The sequence below is a fragment of the Tauraco erythrolophus genome, chromosome 4 (assembly GCF_009769465.1).
Source record: "Tauraco erythrolophus isolate bTauEry1 chromosome 4, bTauEry1.pri, whole genome shotgun sequence".
NCBI lineage: Eukaryota > Metazoa > Chordata > Aves > Musophagiformes > Musophagidae > Tauraco > Tauraco erythrolophus.
Genome location: NC_141468.1, coordinates 23,916,783 through 23,937,725, shown reverse-complemented (window position 1 = coordinate 23,937,725; position 20,943 = coordinate 23,916,783). Strand labels below are relative to the sequence as shown.

Genomic DNA, 20,943 nt, shown 5'->3' with positions numbered 1-20,943 from the left:
GGAATTAAAGACGATGTATGGGTTTGTGTGGAAAGGTCTGGTAGTGGAGGGCTGCAGGGGTGGCTTCTGCGAGAAGACAGCAGGAGCTGCCCCCGCATCAGACACAGCCAGTTCCAGCAGGCTCTGAGACGGACCTGCTGCTGGCTAAACCTGAGCCCATCAGCAATGTTCATGGCTCCTCTGCGAGAACATATTTTAGGAGGGGTAGAAAGTGCTGCACAGCAGCTGTGAGAGAAGAGTGAGAAAATGAGAGAAACAGCCCTGCAAACACCAAGGTCAGTGTGGGAGGAGGAGGAGGGAAGTGCTCCTGGCACCGGAGCAGAGATTCCCCTGCAGCCCGTGGGGAAGACCATGGTGATACAGGTTGCCCTCCTGCAACCCATGGAGAACCACGTCGGAGTAGATATCCATCCACACTGCAGCCCATGGAGGACCCCATGCTGGAGCACGTGGATGCAGCCCCTGGAGAGCCCACGCTGGAGCAGGCTCCTGGCAGGACTTGTGGCAAGACTTGTGGGGACCCACGCTGGAGCAGCGTGCTCCTGAGGGACTACATCCTGTGGAAAGGAGCCATGCTGGAGCAGTTTGTGAAGGGTCTCCAATGGGGGAAACCCCATGCTGGAGGAGAGGAAGAGTGTGAGGAGGAAAGATCATTAGAGGCAACACGTAATAAACTGACCATAGTTTCCATTCCCCATCCCTCTACATCACTCGGGGAAGGAGGTAGAAGAGTCAGGGGTGAAGTTGAGCCTGCAAGGAAGGGAGGGGTGGGGGGAAGGTGGTTTTAGTTTTGTTTTTGTTTCTGACTATCATATTCTATTATTAATTGGCAATAAATTAAATTAATCTTCCCCAGGTTGAGTCTGTTTTGCCTGTGACAGTAATTGGAAAGTGATCTCCCTGTCCTTATCTTGACCCACGAGCTTTTCCGTTGTGTTTTCTCCCTTCTGTCCTGCTGAGGAGAGGAAATGAGAGCATGGCTCGGTGAGCACCTGGTGACCAGCCAAGGTCAACCCGCCACAGAGGAAAAAAGCAGGAAGCTCTTGATGTAAGCTGCTGTTCCCAGGATTTTATAAAAACGAGGGTAGTTCTCGCTCCAGTTACAAGGCAACCAGCAGGGATGCTGAGATAGTCTTGGTAAATTGGTATCTCTGGTCTGTGTAACTGTGTTAGATCTTCTATAAGAAGTGGTTCACCTGAATCTTTTTGTCTCTTCTTCCACATTTTTGAAAAGCACAACTGTACTTACATCAAAATTACCAGCAGGAAATAAGACTTTATTCAGCTACTAAACTCTGATGTTTTGTAATTTCCTATTGCACAGCAAACATTTGAGAACAGTCTTTACTGTACCTGTTCCATTCAATTTTGGATTCTTCTTGAACCAATTCATCCAGCTGCAATAATACACCTAGCTGGAAATATCTTCAAGAAAGAGGAGTGGTCTAGTGCTTGAGGGACATTCTCACAGCACAGTCTGTGCTAGGCAGTGGGTTAAGCTGAAAGCAGCATTGCTAGCATGCAGAGAAAAAAGAAAATGGGTCAGTGATTTTCTTCTTTTACAGATACCAGTAAGTTAACTGTTTAAGAAAGGCTCTGCCAAGTTTTGCATTAAAATCTTGTACTTTTTAAGGTTTACTGTATCTGGATTAAAAACAGCCCATCTGTGTTTACTTAGATTGCTTTTTTGGCGGGGCAAGGAGAACAAAGCATACACTTAGCTAGTGCTCAGTTGAGGCATTATAAGGGAAAAATACTTGCAACACCTGGGAGGGAGGAATATGCAACTCTGAAGATCTTTGCTGTAAAACTCTTTCAACTTCCCAAGGTTAGCCTCTAATTTTTATAACGCTTTTTTTTTTTTTTTTTTTTTTTTTTGCACCTTTTAACTTTGATGGACTCTGTTTTGGGGGAGTGGTGTTAAAGGTGTTACCTGCAATATGCATTTGCCTTTGTGTAAAGTACACAAGCACTTCATGGTATCTGTGTTTATGTCTGGTCAAAGGCAAGAAGGCTGCTCATTGTCACATTGCATACTTCTATTCTAACAAAATATGTGACAGTTAAATCACTCATGCAGAGTGTTTTCTACATGCATGTATCAAGAAGTGAGATTTTTGCTAAGCCCCCAAGTCAGTTCCTTGCAGGCTTCGTTTCTGCATTCTGCCTGTAGACTGATTCTAGATTGTTTATATACCAAAATGCTCAACAGACTTGATTTAAAAATATATATATAAATCAAGGTCAATAGAAAGTTCATACTGAGTTCAGGAAGATTTGTGTCAAGCCCCCAGATCTTTGCTCTGTAAGTCTATACAGTCCTTGTTTGTCAGTTGGTTTCTGTTCTTGCCATTTTACTGTCTTTTTTCTACAGAGAATGAAATACTCCTTTCCTTTCTTTGGTGAGCCTTGTAATTTATCAGAATTTAACTTCATCTGTGGTGGGGAAAAAACAACGCAATTTGACACTGCTTAAAACCAATGACATGCCTCTCCTTTGTCTGTTTCCTAGTCAGGCTTTGGTCTGGCATTAAATTTTATTTAAGTATGAGATTGCAACTCGGAAGGGCTTTCATCGTTTTTCTGTTTGACAGAAAAGCTGTGTATTGTCAGAGTGCAGAAGGCAAGCTGAACATAAACATCTTTATGTAGGTGGAAAAGGGCTGGAGTTTCCAGTGCTTTCAGTTTTGGGTCCCTCTTCTGCAGGAGTGCCATTTGGCTTCCTGTTCGTAGAGGCCTGGGCAGGTGGGTGGCAGTCCTGTTTCTTGAGTTGTACATTATTTGAGAATGGAGAGATGGCGCTTGGGCCATACAAACACCTGTTCAAGCATCTTTTGCCATACTCATAGTAATATTTACCTGCTCTAGTTCTCTCCTTTTAGCATCTCTATTCACTGTCTTTTGTTCACATTTATTTATTTCTTTCTGCGTCTCTACTTTCTACTACTCTACTTTCTCAACTTTCCCTTCCCCCCTCACCCATTTCCTCTTCAATTTTTCCTTCCCTGCCAATTCACTCCTTAATTTCATTTTGCATGCTGCCTAGAATACTTTCTTCTGAGTCCTCATCTAATTCCGTTTTGATTAGTTTTTTATTTTGTGTAGAGATTGCATATACAGACAAGAATGTGTAGAATTTAGGCAGTTGTTGGATAGCTTCCTAGCACAATACAAAGCTTGCCTTCAAGTATTTCTGCGTGCTACCAAAAATTATCTAGTACAATGCACAGAGCTCCTGTGCTCCAAGGCACTTTGCTCATGTTAACTGCACTCTTGAATCAAATATTGTTTGGATGAAGTGGTAATAACATTGTGAAGGATGTGTCTGCTCTGCTCTGGATGTTTTTGCCATGTTAAGAGTAAAAAATCTGTCAATAAATGGATAATTTAATGAGGAGAATCAGTAAGAAAAGGATCCTGTTTTAGAAGGTTATTGAACTGAAATGGAGAATTTTTTGAACGAAGACTAACGCAGTTCCAGTGCTGCTAGCTGCCAGGAGATAATAAAATGCAGTTAAAAAAATACTGCTATTGTTCAAGAAATACTGCAGCACAGCACCAGTATTTCAGCTTACAGAAAGGCTGATGTGTTCACTAGCACCAGGAATAAGTGCTGTTTCATGTAATCTCAGTAGCGTTGTATTAAGAGGAGAGTTTAGAAAATATAGGTGTTCACCTAAATCATGTTAACACTTTGAGGAGCTGTGAACACTCGTAAAACCTTCAGTGGGGTGAGAACGCCAGCAAAACCATGCTCTTTGCCCCAAACAAGATGAGATTAACTAAAACTCTGAAGGGTGCAGTCCTTTTAATTCCAGTTTCTACATGCCACATTCCTAGGTGCAGAAATTCCTGGGTCTGCCAGTTATTTCCTTGCTATCTACAGTCATACCAGCAAAAATAGCCTATAGAATATTTTAAGCATCTGCTCTGGAAAATCAAGAGGCTTCAGTAAGAAGACATTGAAATGATTTAGAACACAAGTAGTCATTGTGATATCTTTGATCAAGATGGCTATTGGCAGAAGTCATCAGCTTTTTCCTCATTTGTTGGGAGTGTAACTACTTACAGATACATTTCTTTTTTAAAAAAAAAAAAAAGGCAAGCACATACATCCTCTCTAGTCTCACTGAACAAATGACAGACTTCCTCTTTTTGTATCTGGTTCCTCCCATCCTGATCCATTTCATGCACATCCATGACAGAAGCAACATTTCATAGTTCTTCATTTGCTGTAGCGGTTTTACGGGCTCCGTTCTGGGGAACAGCCCTGTGCCCTCAGCCCCTTGTGTCTGCCCCAGGAAATCCTGTGAAGCGCTTTGGCATTTCCTATGGGTGATGCTAAACTTTGCCTAATCTGCAAGTAATGTGCAGCAGTAACTGTTCTACCACAAATGCCGAGTCCTGCCTGGACTCGGGCACGGCAGTCAGCAGTGCAGCCGCGCAGCAGCAGAGCCCTGCCACGATCTGGGCTGGATTGGTGATGTTCTAGCCATGGGGTTAAGGGAAGTGATTTTTTTTTTTTTTTTTCCTTTCTCTATTCAGAACCTGAGACACCACGTCTGGAGTGCTGCATCAGGTGTAAGAGAGGAAAAAGTAAATGTCAGAGATTTTATTTTTGTTCAGTCGCTGCTTTAAAAACTCGGTGCCTTATATCCAGGACTGGTGCTGCTTAGGTTGTTTGGTTTCAGTTCAGAGACCTGAGTCGGAAAAGCACATTGGATCTGTCTGAAGAAGTTGGTTTTGATCTGTAGCTTTGCTTTCCTTTCCCTGGTCCCCTCATCAAGTGGACTGTGGGGATTCCTTGCAGAGGGACTGTTGCATTTACAAGGTTAATTGCTCATCTTCATGGCTGCTGGGGAAGAAGACAGTGGTTGCTGGGGCTATGGCTGGTTGGCCGTTACCCTGCAAAGTTTAGTGCTTTTGTGCATCTCCATGATGCCATGCTGACTGTCCCTGGTTGGTGTTTGTTGGCTCTGACAGGTGGTTCCCAGTAACTCTTTTCCCAGTTATTGTCCCATTCTTCACAGTGGAATCAAGTGAAAACTCTCCAGGTGAAGCTAGTGAGATTTGCATCTCATCCATCTTTTCTGGGGACTTTTGAAAAAGCTTTTATTCTTGTGTTGCTTAGTATCAGTTGTATGAGCTGCTATCAGTAGTATGGTCTTTGGCATTCTCAGATCAGTCCCCCACACCTGAAGAGAACAGTACTGGCAAGCATGTCCCGGGCTGCTCTTGGAGGACAACTTCCTGCATGTCAATCCTTGCAAAAGACATGCCTATGTCTGAACTGTTTACTAGAGGCTCCCTTTATTGTCTATGATGAAAACAGTCTTTTCTAGGGTGTCAATCAGCTGGTAAGAGGAACTGCGTACCTCAGCGGGCAACATTTGGTGACAGTCATTGGTGCAGACATCTGCTTTTGGTCAGGTCTCTTCCCAAAAGAACTAGTCCTAGGTGTCCAGTTTGTTGGTTTGACTTTCGTGAGTTGTTAAATAGGTCATGGGAAGGGCGATGAAAGTGTTCAGGTAAAGGAGAATGTCTTTTAACATGACCTCTCCATGTTTCATTGAGGAAGTAGTGAAGCATGTAGTGAGACTTCTCAGCTAAGACCTTGACTGGCTTTCATCCTAGTCTTAAATGATCTCTTAAAACTCAGTACTGCTGGAGCATATGAATCTAAACTATGATGGCACAACAGAGACATCTATTGCAAGAGGGCATTTCTGATATATAAAATAGCAGGATTTATTCTGATATATGTATCTCTCTAGCAAATCCAAAAATTAACTGGAAACAGGATTTTATGTATGGGAAGAATTAGAAAAAACTATATGTTCTGTTACAGTACTCAAACTGATTTACTGGGGGAGGGGAAGGGCAAAATGATAGTTTAATTATCTGAAAGTTGAAAACATTGCTAAAAAGATCTGTGCAATAAATAAACATTTTCTAATTGCAGATTACTTTAGCACCATGAAAAAGTACTTTCTCCTCTCCTCCAGGCAACTTCTTAAAGTCAGGACCTCATTAACTAAAAAATACTTTCTCTTTTTACAGTATATTCACTCATCAGGCATAATTCACAGGGTAAGTGGAAACACTATAAAAGATGTTTATATGCTGATAATGTGAGTGGTGTTTGTGTATAAGTGTGCTCATAAATGTGCCTGAACTTTTGTTTATAGTGTCTCTATTTATAGTGTTTGATAATGCTTTAGGTTCTTGTTCAATAGGAACAAAAGGTGGTATGGCTACATCAGGGTAATTTGGGCACTCAAGTTGCATTGGATACAGCTTAGATTTGGATTTCTCAAATCACTTTGTGAAGTTGAGTTGTAAGTCTCTACAAGAGCAAATAATGTCTACGCTGAGATGGATAAGAGTTTTTTCTGGCTTTTTTAAAAATTAAGATTAAATTTCTATGAACAATCTTTAAATGTTGTTTAAACATCGTGTTAATTCTCAAAGTTGGGGGCAGGGGAATGAAAACATAGAAATGGAAAAAATAGTAAAAAATTTTTGAACCTCAAAAACCTCATTTTTTTCCAGAGAGAAATTAAGCATTCAATTCTTTTTGAATTCCTGCTGTGTCTGAAGTCCACTTAAAATCACGTTTGCACTGTGAAGAAGGAGTTCTGAATGATGCCTTTGTGGTAGCAAACAGCTTAACTTCCCCCAAAACTGCATCAGAACAGTAGAAACTGGCTGTTAGTAATAAAATACCAGGAGTGCAATGGAAAAGTGCACATTATATAGTAGCGTTAAGCTGGATATGGAAACTATGCAAACTGCCAAAATAACGTAATAAATTGATGTTTTTATTTCTACAACTGCTGTGATCATGGTCTAAATTTACAGTTGCCTAGACTTTTTCTAAGGTCCCTCTTGAAGGCTCTGGAGCTTCTTGGTTTCATTACAGTTCTTTGCACCGATTTGTTTCTCTCCAAGGCCTCTCTGATCTTAGAACATACTCATGAAACAGCTGGATGCCTGTTAAAAAGTTCAGAGAGAAGATTCCTCTAAATGTCCTGTGCTAAAGTGGCAAACAAAGCTTTGCAAAAGCTGAAGGAAAACTTACTTCTGATTTTTTTTCTTTCTCTTTATTGTAACTGTGAATGTCTAAGAGTCACTGACATTGCAAAATCTTAATTATTGCCAGTACTCTTCCCTTTGCTGCTGAACTTAGAAGTACAACTTCTAAGTAGTACAACAAAGATCATTAGAAGTCTGTACAATAGCTGAAGAGGCTTAAAGAATTTTTTTTTTTATGTTGCAGTCTTCATTTAATTGACTTCGTTAGGAAATTGATTTTTCCCACAGAAGAGAGCATAGGCTTTTATGTAAAATCTTGTTTGATTCCCTCAGTACTTCTTGTAGGTCTATGAGGGTATGGAACCTTTTTAAAGTATGTTTAGATATGCAATGGATACAGTCCAGGAATAGTGAAGGAAATTTTTTTTTACTTCATGTCAGTATATGTGAATCCTGAACTTTGTAGTGTTAGTATTAAATGCAACAAATTTATGTCCAAACGCCAGTCACAGTAAGATGAGTGAGTTCCTTTACTGGCAAGTATTTTCCTGACTTCTAGCAGAAAAAAAGTTGATTTGTCTAGGGGTAAAACACACTGGAAAAAAGCCAAATCTATTCAAGTTTGTGTCTTTATTTCTGTTATTTGTTATATTTAATTTTCTAATTTAGATTTATGACATCGTTTTATCTGTTCTAAGTAGTCGTATGAAAACCATTAAACCTAAATGAAAGAAAGTGTGCTTTGTTTTATTGTGCTTGCTGTAAAGTAAATAAATAACATCCATTTCAAATCTGATTATAGGACCTAAAGCCTGGAAACTTGGCAGTAAATGAAGACTGTGAATTGAAGGTAGGATATGTTTATTCAAAAAAAACAGTCGATGTATTAGAAACACACCACAGAAGACAACGGGTGAAACAGCTGTGGACGTGCCAGCTAGTTTCAATGATGGGCCAGGTTTTCAGCCCATGAGCTTTGAGGAGTCATGGAGAAATAGGGGGAGAGGATCAGATGGGCAGTGGTAACAATCTTGAAAAAAATTACAAGAGGCTGCTCCTTGCAATTGTTTTTGCAAATGCAAATGTGCATTTTGTACGAATGGCAGAGGCGATGATCGGTTTCTGAGATCATTCTGGAGCCAAGCACAAGAAATGGCTGCGCCTCAAGCTGGAAACGTTGCCCACGATGTCCCAGCTGAAAACACTCGGTGCTAACAGGGGAGAGATGGGGCTTGACTCCAAGACATTGGGAAGGATTTCTGGTGAGGAAGTCAGTGCCACAGGTTATTACATTCATGGCATCGTTGGAGCAGTTGATGACTTGGGTCCCTCCAGCTGGATGAAGGGCAGCGGATTTGGTGTTGAAGGAGCAGTCCATGCCACAGCTGCATGCTCCCACCAAGCACATGTGCGTGACACTAATAGTCACCCTTTTCCTGTGTGATGTGTATGTTGCAATGAATACTGGTGTATTTTTTTGCAGTCACTCAACTGAAAACACTTTTCGAGAAAAAATCATGTCATGGTTACAGTTCAGTAAGAGCTGTAATGGAGAATTGTTTTTATGATACGCTGCAGCTAATCACTTCAGAGGGGCATGAGAGGAATCACATACTGCTTATCACCAACAAGAACATCTTATTTCTTTGAAAGTGATTCCTTCTGCACTGCTACAACTAACAATAGTATAGACTGTGTATTTCATAGCAGGAATATATCAGTTCTGCTTCACTTTTGCTGTTAATTGAAGTAGTGAGGAAAAAAAATTCATTAAAGGGAGACAATTTCTAATTCAGCCTCCTATAGTTCAGCTATTACCTGTTTCTGCTGCTACCCTGCAAGACAGATGTGCTTGGTAGCATTTTTTGTATTACCTGGTTGCTGCTGCTCTGGAGTGGGCAAGTATTGACTTCTGTTGTGACTCCCTTCGTCCTACCCATCGGGGCATCCATCCAAAGATGAGTAGGAGGATGGTGCACACCCACACCCCTTCCCAGCATGGAAACTGGGCTTAGCTAGCAATGCACCCTCGGAGACCAGTGCTGTAGCACTCGTTGTGAAAAGTTATCTCTCCTGAAGTGTAGGCATTGCCACTTCCTTGGAAATGTTCTCAGTAGAGTCCATCTGAGTAGTAATTCTTCTGCACATTTGTCGCTTCAAGCCCCCTTCTAAGTTATTGAACTGAAATACTGAATCTGACCGGTTCTGATTGCACTTTCTTACATGTATTGGAAATCTTCCAGAGCCTGTTAGAGTGGATAATATTTGTACTTCGCAATGTACCCTGACCTAGCAAGAATGCATCTATTTGGCTGTGTAGAATGACTTTGTTACAAAAAAAGCCTATTATTTATTATGAAGTAGAATTAATGTAGTACTCAACACTGCTTATCAGTATATTCTATTGAGTGTAGAGATAGTAGCCTCAGACTGCTTCCAGTCCCTAGTTAATTCAATTCTTGTATTTTAATAGATCATTATTAATTTTTAGAATTGTTTTTGTCGCCTGTCTTCTCTTAGCTCTAGCAATCTGAAAGGCTAGTCAAGGTTTTTTCATTTAATTACAAAATCAAGCTATGTCTTCTGTCCTGTGCTTGAATTGTGACTGGCCTATACATCCTCACAAAACAGCAGTACATTTGAATGGGAGCTTTTGTGTCCTGATGTGTAAGTACACTTAGATTTTATGGCCAAGGTTTCCTCCCTAAAAGAGACATAAGGCTTTATGAAAGTAGTTCAGTTAGATGAGAATACCAGCTTTGAAGAAATATAAAAAGTCCCACTGCAAGCTGGGAGATACAGATCGAATGTTGTGAAGCACTCTCTTAATAAAATAAAAGTTGATGCAACACTGCAAAAATGTTTTTTAGCATATTACATACAAATTACATACTTGCATGTAGCTGTTGTAATACAATTTTTTGCTCTTTGGAGACTAATCTGAATATTCAGGGTCCTGTCGTTTCAGAATTTCTCTACCTAACACAAAAAGCTGTTGTCACGTCCTGGCTTGTGGGTGGCCAAACACTGGGTGGGTCCCAGGGCGATGGGGAAAAAAAGAGAAGCTAGAAAAAGCGGTTGTACGTGTTTCTCTTCCCTTCCCTTAGCTGCGCAATTATGTTTTGAGATGCAGCCCAGGTCTAAGACATTATTCCATGATACAATCACTGTATCTCCTTATTTAACTCAACTTATTTTTCTGTTACCTTGGACATTTTTAAGCTTTTAGATAAACTGAGGCAAATAATTCTGTATCAGAACACAATTTTGTGAAATGACAAGGAGAAAATGTAGCATTAAGCTTTAGGTTTTGCTTCTTGACTCTCGGAGTGAAATTACGCTGTCCCTGGTTGTATGATAAACTCTGGTATCATATGCAGAAGAAAAGCGCAAATTTGCCATTAGGAAATACCAGTTGTCAAAAAGCAACTCCGGTCTGTAAACAGAAAGCAAACTATATTGTGTTGAGAAGCATGCATAAAGAATAGCAAGGCAAGGATTTAACTGGGATCTCTTTTACACTGAAGAAGTTGAACTGAATTCCCTCACATGCGTGTGTTTGGGTGCAATAGGCAGGATGTGATCCTGCTCGGAGAGCACGCTGTCAAAGTCAGTTCATGTGGGCACAGGACCATGCTGCCAGGGATGGTCCAACCCTTTTCCCCCATGTCTGTGCACTCAGCAGCTTCTCTTCCATGAGCTCCGGCAGCGATGTGGCTGTAGACAAGTTGGAACAGTTCCTTGAATTGGTAATAATTAATAAGCAATCAGTTTTATTTTTCACAGTGAGCTTTCTGGCTCCCTTGTCTCATGCTCTCGACTGCTACATGGGATTCAGAAATGTGATAGTGAAGGGTGCCTTAGGGGAAATCACTGCCCTTTCTGGAGTCTTGAAGTTACAAGTTATTTTTGTTACGGTTATTGAAGCAAGTTGGGAAAATAAAGTTTGCTGAGTACAAGGGGAGCTTATCCTTGAGGAGCTGAGGAGAATTTGCTCTCTCTTTCATAATTCCTGCGTTATAAAAAGGATTTTAAAATTTGCCTTGAAAATTGCTTTGGAAGTTCCAGCTGAGAAGTTGAAGATTGGAGTACGAGAATAATAGTTTCATGTGAAGATTGTTATTGAAGTGGTATCATGTTTATATTAATGACTAACAGGATACACGTGTTCCTGACCCTAATGAATATGTAAATGAAAATAAATGCTGAAGTTAATACATAATGCACAAAAATTCTTGCTGTTGTTTTCTGCTTTTATGAAAATACCAACCCAAATTATATTTTAGCTGTCTCCAAGTGTCAGAAGCCTTAGTATGGAAAAGGCCTAAAAAGCTGTGACAGAATAGATGGTACCACATGTGGCTTTTGACCTATTATCTAAAACTTCCTTTTTTCTTCCGCCTCTCCTCCCATGTTACTGGGAAGACATATAATGTGTGTTGTATGTGTAGAATAAATTTAAAAGCTGTAGATGAAAGTGTGTTTTGTTATTGCATATATTTTGATTCCAGTAAATCTTCAGTACCCAAAGTTCTGAGGGGTGGCTTAGGCTGTAATCAACTGTATTTTATTGGTAAGAATAAAAATATCTCCCTTGGCATCCTATTCTTGTTTTTAAATTGGTAGGTAATCAGCAGTTACAGGGAAAAGATAGAAATGATATTTCAAGTATAGCAATAAGGATAAGCCATGATGTTTTATACTCTTGATCTGTGAATGAAAAGATAATTTTCATTTCTGCTCGTTCCAGGGAATGATAAAAGTGTCCTGAAATATTTTAAAATTTTTAATTACAGAGAGCATTACAAAAGCATCACTCTTGGTATATAGTGCACAGGTGCTCCTAGTAAAAATGTCTATATGAAGCCTGATAAACATGGCAACTAGTGGCTGTTCATGCAAAGCTACATATTCAAGTAGCTGTGCATGATGATGATTTATCTTGAATAGACTTTACTTACCCAAGACTCCTGCTTCTTCTTAGAAGCCTGAACTTCCTGATAATTATGAACTGACTGCCATTCCAGGAGTGTTCCTCACTGTTGGCCACATCTTTTAGCACCATATTTTGAAGGTCCATAAAGGTGGACCTTTTCGTTAGCCAATTTTGTAGAAGTTGACAAAAGGCTAGAACATTCATTTTTAATCTTGCTGCTGTACATATTGATATATCTACAGATAAGTATCTTGAGAGTCTTAGAAATAAGCTGAATTGTGCATAATCTTAAAAAAAAAATGCATTGACCTTGCATTTCTCACAGAGAGTTGTTCTGAATACTGCGTCCAGTTCTGGTGTCCCCACGATAAGAGAGATATAGATCTGTTGGAGCATGTTCAGAGCAGGGCCACAAAGATGATCCAGGGGCTGGAGCACCTCTGCTACGAGGACAGGTTGCGGAAGCTGGGATTGTTCAGCCTTGAAAAGAGAAGACTTCGGGGGGACCTAATAGCTGCCTTCCAATACCTGAAGGGAACCTACAGGAAGGCTGGGGAGGGACTTTTTACAAGAGTGTCCACTGATAGGACAAGGGGAAATGGGTTTAAGTTGAAGGAGAACAGATTTAGATTAGATCTTAGGAAGAAATTCTTCAGTACGAGGGTGGAAAGACTTTGGAATAAATTGCCCAGAGAAGTTGTGGATTCCCCTTCCCTGGAGGTGTTCAAGGCCAGGTTGGACGGAGCCTTGAGTAGCCTGGTTTAGTTGAGAGGCGTCCCTGCCCATGACAGGGAGGTTGGATTAGATGATCTCTGAGGTCCCTTCCAGCCTATGCCATTCTATGATTCTATGACACAAGTAGGCTGGGGAAAACTTAGTGGGGCTAAATAATCGTAATTCCCTACTCTTGTTGAATATTTTCAATGTGACCTAGAGGAAGCCTTCCCTTATATAAAAAAAAAAAAAAAACACAAAAAACACAAACAAAAACTCATAAAACAAAGATGATAATTCCTCCTTACTTCAGAATATTATTGGAACGCACTCTTGAATAATTGTGCCATCCAGAATATGAATACCATCTAAGATGGGTGCTGTTCTTTTAGTCCCTAACAAGCTACGATAGTCATTCCATGGTCAGGGAATTTTTTGCATTAAGTGAGACCTCTATGTTTTTAATTAATAATTGAATAATTTGTTCTTTACTGTTTTTACAGCTTTTAGTGTTGCTATAGGAGTATCTAACATGGAAGAAAAAAAAATCACAAAGCTCCTTGCTACTTCTGCCTTGATTTTTCAAATGAGAACAAGACGCTTCATTGAGAAAAAAGATGCAAAAATAAGCCAATCTCTGCAGAATGCTCCAATTTCCACGTTTGTAAAGTCTGTATAAAATAGATAACTATTTGTCTGATCAGGATGTTCTTTGTGCTTCCACTACAGATTCTGGATTTTGGATTGGCGAGGCATACAGACAGTGAGATGACCGGTTACGTGGTTACAAGGTGGTACAGAGCCCCAGAGGTCATACTTAACTGGATGCATTATACGCAAACAGGTCAGCATCTCTTCAGAAAAGTCTGAACAGAGCTGAAGCATTCACTGAATCAGACAACATATAAGCAAGTCTTTGTTTCTGAAGTGAAGGAGAAATTGGAGGTGGAAATGACAATATAATTACGTAAAACTTCCTTGTAGATAAATTGCAGGCAATTGTTTGGTGGTTGTGAGTTTGGGGGCTTTTTTGTGTATTTTCTGAGAGTAACAGAAAGTGCCAAGGCGGTTGGAAAAAAGCGATATAAATGTGTATGGATGTGGCAGTCTGGTCTACGTTCTTGTGTTCTGCACTGACTGTCATCTTCCTGCAAAGACGTGGTAACTCCAACAGACGGGGGAAATGGCAGAAGGAGGAAATTCAAGTAATGCTTGGATAACTAAGGGAGTTTTTGAAAGCATTGAAAATTTACTTCCCATGTGCATCTGCCCGTTACTGAGAAACTGATTCTGTACATTATCAGATTATTTCCAGTTTGCTAATTAGGCTGGTAGTTTTACCTATACTGTTCGTCATACTTGGCAAGGCACTCATTTAGTTTGTAGCAAGCTATAAAGGTAAATTTTTCGCTTCTTTAAAATATGTTTTAAATGAAACTTTATGTACATTTAAATGGACAAGTATTCAGCAATTTAATCTGACTGTTGGTCTTTTTTTCAGTTGACATCTGGTCTGTGGGCTGTATAATGGCTGAGATGATAACGGGGAGGCCTCTGTTCAAAGGAAATGATCGTATCCTTCAGTGAATTTATGACACTAATGTAAGACAGTGATGAGAGGTTCTCATGTGATACACTAGGACTGTTCAAAAACTGATGAGCATAAATTGAAATGAAGAGCAAAATGGCTTGCACCTTTCTCATTAATTGATTGTTTGGTATCTGTACTGCTTTTGCACATCTGCAAATTAAAACTTGTATTACTGAGCTTTTTCAATAGAAAAAGAGAGGTGATCTTTGAATCGTGTTTCAAATCATCAGGTAAAAGGTTCTGTGATGATAGAAAAGGTATATTTTGATTTTTTTTAGTAATAGATTCCACAACTCCAGAACACACACAGAAGATTCTGCTGTAGCATACAGTTGTGTGCACATCCTAGTCCATTTCATGCTTTTTGAGACTTTTACCAAAAAATGTTAGGTAAGTAACATCTAGTAAAATGTTTTAGATTTACAGAAGACATCTAGTGCTATCATTTCATTGCTGAGGAACTAAGAAAATATTTAATATTAAGACATAATTCAACCTTGGCAGAAGTACTTGTTATAGTTAATAGAGGACAGTGTTAATAGAAGACAGCAATAATTTTTTACTTTTTTTTTGTTTCTCAGCTTTGTATGTTTCACAGCTCAGCCTAATCATTTTGCATTGCTTTTCCCCATGTGGAGTTCCAATCAATAAATTGCTTGTCTGCAAATACTTGTTTGCAAAATCACAATTGTTTAATTTTTAGTTATATTTGTATTTAAGTCTTGCATGTAAAATTAGGACTTCATTGTATGGATCATACTATTCTCATTTTGCGAGGAAAAATTAAAAAACGAAGATTGCATTCACCAAAAAAATGACAGGAACTATGCAAAAGTAGAATACATCAAATTATTTCAGCTGTACAGATTTTAGGTACACATTAGTTCTTAACAAGAAAATACTAAAATGCCTGCCAAAGAGCACCTGCTGACTAACATAGCATTTCTCAGCTAATGCTGACTTTGAGCATTCTGGTACATAAATAAGGAAATGAATGAGTCATGATTTTCAAGTTGCACTGTAAATGTAAGAGTGGAAAAGCTAGTATTTTAGTCATACTGAGTTTTGGAGATTTTGGAACTATTGGCTGAAGTTCTACGTCCTGTGTTACAAAGGAAATTACTCCAGCATAACAGTTCTTGCTGGCCTTTGAGTATGTCAATCAGTACTACCTATTGTCAGGGACATGCAGCCCTGACAATTTTCCATTCAGGGAAATGGAGAAGAACTAACACAGACTGGTTTCCTGTGATTTTTGTTCTGTTTATCGTACCACCTGATGTGCCCTGTGACTTTTTCTGCTTCTACATCACCTAAATATTGGATAGACCAGGTCAATGCATGCAATACATGTGTTGATTGTTCAGGTACTCCAATATTTTTGAACTGATTTTGACAAAAATATAGGGGAGACCTGATGATATTAGAGTTTGCAGGTTATTCAATTACATGTTCCCAAGTTATAGGATATTTTATTTCAGGTGCTTTCAATGTCTTTGCCTTTTGCAAGAAAAATTGAGAACTTTCATCTCATCTGCTTGAGGGTAGGGAGGCCCTTCAGAGGGATTTGAACAGACTGGATCATTGGGCTGAGGCCAATGGCATGAGCTTTAATAAGGCCAAGTGCAGAGTCCTTCACTTGGGGTATAAAAACCCCAAGCATCGCTATAGGCTCGGGGAAGAGTGGCTGGAAAGCTGCCTGGCGGAGAAGGACATGGGGGTGTTGGTTGACTACCGGCTTGATATGAGCCAGCAGTGTGCCCAAGTGGCCAAAAAGGCCAATGGGATACTGGCGTGTATCAAGAATAGTGTGACCAGCAGGAATAGGGAAGTGATCCTGCCCCTGTACTCGGCACTGGTGAGGCCGCACCTGGAATATTGTGTCCAGTTTTGGGCCCCTCACTTTAAGAGAGATATTGAGCTCCTGGAGCGAGTCCAAAGAAGGGCGACTAAACTGATCAAGGGGCTGGAAAATAAAACTGATGAGGAGCAGCTGAGGGAATTGGGGCTGTTTAGCCTAAAGAAGAGGAGGCTGAGGGGAGACCTGATTACAGCCTACAAATACTTGAGAAGGGATGGTGAGGAGGTGGGGGAAGGGCTCTTTACATTAGTGATGGGTGATAGAACAAGAGGAAATGGGTATAAGCTTAGTCAGGGGAGATTCAGGTTGGATGTTCGGAAGCATTTCTTCTCTGAAAGGGTTGTCAGCCACTGGAATAGGCTGCCCAGGGAGGTGGTTGAGTCCCCATCCCTGGATGTGTTTAAGAATAGGGTGGATGATCTACTTAGCGATATGGTTTAATGGGGATTAGGGATGGTTGGACTTGATGATCTCTAAGGTCTTTTCCAACCTAGAAATCTATGAAATCTATGAAATCTTTTATAAATCTTCTGTTCAGTCCTTGCATTATGATTTTTGCTTTATTCTCCAATAGTGAAGAAACTCACAATTTTTGCAAGGTGCTTAATTTTATGACTTTATTATTTTAAAAGACTTTGTTCCTTATTTCTGGTATTCAGATCTGGACCAACTCACGGAAATAATGAAAATAACAGGTACACCAACTCAAGATTTTGTTCAAAAACTGCAGAGTCAAGATGTGAGTATTCTGCTTGGTCAGTTGGTTTTACATGTCTTAATTAACTCGAGCTACGCTCAGTTCTTACACTGGCTGAGGTAATATGTATTGACTACTGGAATGACCCCTGATGGTACATCTCTGCCTTGAAGTGCTTTGCACACACAGAATAGCTATTGGAGATTAAGGAGGCGCAGAAAATGATCAGAACACTTGAAAAATCTATCTATTTAAATACATAAAAGTTTCCAGTGTGTACCATATAAACAGTTGAGCTCATACATTACTAGCTTTATCAGAAACACATTGAAAACATGAACCTATTGAGAAAACCCAGTTGTTCTGCAGATGTTTCTGACTTTGTCTTTCCTGTTCTTGTATGAATGTCCTCCTAGAATCCTTAAGCCCCTACTATGAAAAAAACAAAAATTAATCATAAGACTAACTATACAATTTAAATACTAATGTATTCCTGTATAAGGTTCACTTCTAGATATTCCTGTAAACTCACATTATTTCAAATTATGCATACGTATTTAATCTAATTAATATATTGAATATTTAGCACTAATAATTAAAGCTTTACATTATAATGTCTTAATCATAGTTTTAAGGCTTGATTTTAAAAAAAAAAAAGTTCCTTTCAACATGAAGATGGATATAATCAGGGTTTATGATGCCAAAAAAAAAAATCCATTTGTACAATGTGCTATGAAAGCATTGTTAAGGTACCTATTGAGCATATAGTTAATGTCACATTACAAAGGCAGCAAAGGTTTAATGTAATATTCATGTTTCTTTTAAGGCAAAAAACTATATCAAAAGCCTTCCAAAAGTCCAGAAAAAAGATTTTGCATCCATCTTGAAGTATGCGAATCCTTTGGGTAAGACAGTTTGTGTGGATGTGTACGATTTGTCTTGTTCTTGTGTTTGCATCGGAGGCAGCAGCAGTATCAGTCGTGATAGATTATGTGATGGTTGTCATGCTTGTCTATCTTTGGCTTTCCATAATTCATAATGGAATTGATTTTAGTGGCTGAACTTTGCCAAGTTTAGACCCTGCCAGGAATCAGGTGTTTCTTAGAAGAGCCAAAAAAGTATTTTATGTTTTAGGCTCTGATCCAGCATCTGCTTAATGGTTTTACTGGAGCAGCTTTCTCAAGAGCCCTGGGAAAATAAATATATACAATAAATTTTTCTGTGTGTTGTATTTGAAATATAATTCCAAAAGCTCGGTCTGATCTGCAGTAGAAACGCAAGCGAATAAAAATCTGACATTTTACTCACGGAATGAATACATCCTGAGAAACATCTGTGCATTCCTGAGAAGCACTGGCTTGGATTTGATAGGTACAAACAGCCAGAAGAGCATACCAAGCGTGCATAACTGTGACATGACCTGAGGCAGACAGAGCTCTGAGATGGCTCTGCCCAAACTTTATCCATTCCCCAATGACCTGAACACTGACAAAGCCAGTTTTATTAGAATATCAATTAGGATAATTGAGTCTTCTCAGTTTCAGAAGTTAAAATTGCATGTTCAGATACAGTAGAAAAAAACATGATTAATAAGCAGCTCTTACCCTGAGGGCATGGTTTCTCAGCTACAGCAGACTATATGCATTTCCGTTTAGTTTTTGGGATGCTTCTTCCTGACGCTTCTGTGCCCATCTGGCTGCTCCTTACGTAGAGAACAACTAACTGCTCATGATCTGGGAGAGAAGGCTGGAGAGAATCCACGATGTGGCAAGCAGGAGTTGCCACATCCTGTCCCATGCTGCTGCCTCTTCTTCCTTTAAGCTGCTCCGCCCAATCCAGGAATGTTCAGGATAGAAAAACAGAGAATAAACAGATTATTCATCATGCTGTTTACACAAGCCCATGTTAAAAGTCTTAACAGTGAACCTGATCCAAAATCCACTGGAGAAGAGCATACAAGATTTGCATGAACTCTTTTTGGCTGGGATCAAAAACACATAGTAGATAAAAGTCAGCGCTGAAATTCTGAGCATGGACAACTGATTTAGTGAACTTCAGAGTGTACTTGGGCTTGGATTTGGTCACACACAGAGAGCAATTCTCATTAGCTGTACACTCACCTGTTCATTCTGCTGCTGTCAGATCATGATGTGCCTTCGATGATGAAGGACACCTGGGAAAGCCCCAAGCACAGTTGTCCTGGGGCAGAGAAGTCGTTAGCTGAGGTGATGTGGCTGTATGGCATACAGAAGCAAGGGAGCATCTCTGCATTGCATCAGGCTTTGTACACATCCCAGCTTTCTTACAACACTATTTTGTCATGCGGATGGGCCCCACTGGCTATAGAGTGAACACCCAATGATTCTGCTTTGTAACGCTGTGAATTTATTTGAGATAACTCAGGGCAACATTACTGTGTACAAGCTGGAATCAGTGGTGTGATTTGAATGCACTGTTTGTTTTCTGTTCAATAGCTGTAAACCTTTTGGAGAAGATGCTGGTGCTGGATGCAGAGAAGCGAGTCACAGCAGCTGAGGCTTTGATGCATCCTTACTTTGAACCAATTCACGATCCTGAGGAAGAAATTGAAGCTGAGAAATACGACGACACGTTTGATAACATGGATCTTCCGCTAGATGAGTGGAAGCGTGAGTTTAGTTTTGTGATATTTTCAAAAATGACTAGATAGAAGGGCCATCCAGAAATAGGAATATTCCCTTTTACAAATTACTTTCTCTGCTTTTGATGGAACAGAGTAAGTAGACAGCATTAAGATAGAGGAACGCTATTGATAAGCCAGTGTTTCTCTTATCAGGTCCTCCTGGAATGGTCTCCAAAGGTTTCTGCTCTGCCTCCTAACAGAGGCTTTCCTTCCTCCTCCTCATCCTTCTTCTTCATGTCTCTGTCCTCCCATCTTCTGCAACGTAAACCATTTCTGTAACATGTTCCGTCCAGTGGGTGGGACAGGCAAAGAGATTCCTCAACTGTTGGCTCTATAGGACTGCAATGGTTGCTGGCCTGAATTTTAGGTTAGATTCTCTCAGGGAGAGAAAACATATGTATCTCAGCAGAGATTTAAGTCTGAACCTAGTTCTCATCTAATGTCAGAGGTTTGTATTTTGGCTTTTAAGTGAGGACTTGACTTTTAAAGCTGATGTGTTCAGTAGCTCTTTCTGAGGATATTGCCCCCTATACTGTAAAGTCAATGCTCGCATCCCTTTGAAAGCACCTATAACATTTCACTTTTGGGCTACTTTTTCAAATCTGAAATGCGGAAAAACCAGTCTCTGATTCTGTTACTTTTTGTACTCTTTCTCTCTTTTTTGCCTGAAGAGGTCTCTCTCTTCCTAACCTAGATCAGAGCCTAACCATGCTGGGGGTTGCACCTTGCTGGTGTCTGTGCAGCTCCTTTTCTGAGTAGGCCAGCAACAATATGTTTATTCCATTGTTTTCCAGGCATTACATATAAAGAGATACTGAACTTCAAGCCACCACAGACATCAGAGTCAAAGGAGACAGCGGTGTAATTATATGACTCGGTCTTTTCAGAACTCAGAACAGAGCAGGAAAGTTGTAAATGTTTGTGATACTTCAGGTGTATAAAACTTTTATAAATAAACTGGATGTAGTCTGTTTCATCGGTGCTGTAAGGAAGAGAAATGTCTTTTACTCTGCATGTGGAAGTTGGTGCCTTTAGAAGTAGCATTTCAAAACTGTCCAGAAACCTGTTCTTGCCTACAACTTCTTCATTCTGCATGAAAGGATTCAGACTGTGGTAACCTGCTGCCATCCTTGAAAGAGCAGGTAGAACTATTTCTTCAAATCAGAGATCAGAAGAGTATAAGTTACCACCCTAAGCAAGCCGAAACACAGAGCATATCAGAGATGTGCCATGACTGCTCTCCAAGGCCATTGAACTCTCTTGAATGCAAGAAGTATTCGTGTGACTTCCTCAGGAATATTTCACCTCAGTAAGATGTCTGGGGAGGCTAATCAGCTTCTGCTACCTCAGCTGGTGCAGTGGGTAGCAGAGACACAGCCCAAATGAATGCCTATGTCCGTTGTCCTATGTGAGTGGAGGAGAACCTGAGCTCCAGCCGTTTCTGACA

The 20,943-nt window shown here is 40.0% G+C and overlaps 1 protein-coding gene across 2 annotated transcripts in view; it reads left to right on the top strand.

Moving 5' to 3' along the window:
* MAPK12 (mitogen-activated protein kinase 12) overlaps positions 1 to 20,361 on the top strand; it is a 38,981-nt gene extending 18,620 nt beyond the window's left edge. The window contains exons 5-12 of one of the 2 annotated variants that reach the window (XM_086609723.1): positions 6,061 to 6,090; positions 7,838 to 7,885; positions 13,415 to 13,529; positions 14,187 to 14,258; positions 16,797 to 16,876; positions 17,661 to 17,739; positions 19,309 to 19,482; positions 20,291 to 20,361. In XM_086609723.1, the coding sequence (XP_086465849.1) occupies positions 6,061 to 6,090; positions 7,838 to 7,885; positions 13,415 to 13,529; positions 14,187 to 14,258; positions 16,797 to 16,876; positions 17,661 to 17,739; positions 19,309 to 19,482; positions 20,291 to 20,361 (669 nt within the window). Of the gene's footprint in view, positions 1 to 6,060; positions 6,091 to 7,837; positions 7,886 to 13,414; positions 13,530 to 14,186; positions 14,259 to 16,769; positions 16,877 to 17,660; positions 17,740 to 19,308; positions 19,483 to 20,290 lie in introns of both variants that reach the window. The other variant, XM_086609722.1, reaches the window with a different exon arrangement.
* The last annotated feature ends 582 nt before the right edge of the window (positions 20,362 to 20,943 follow it).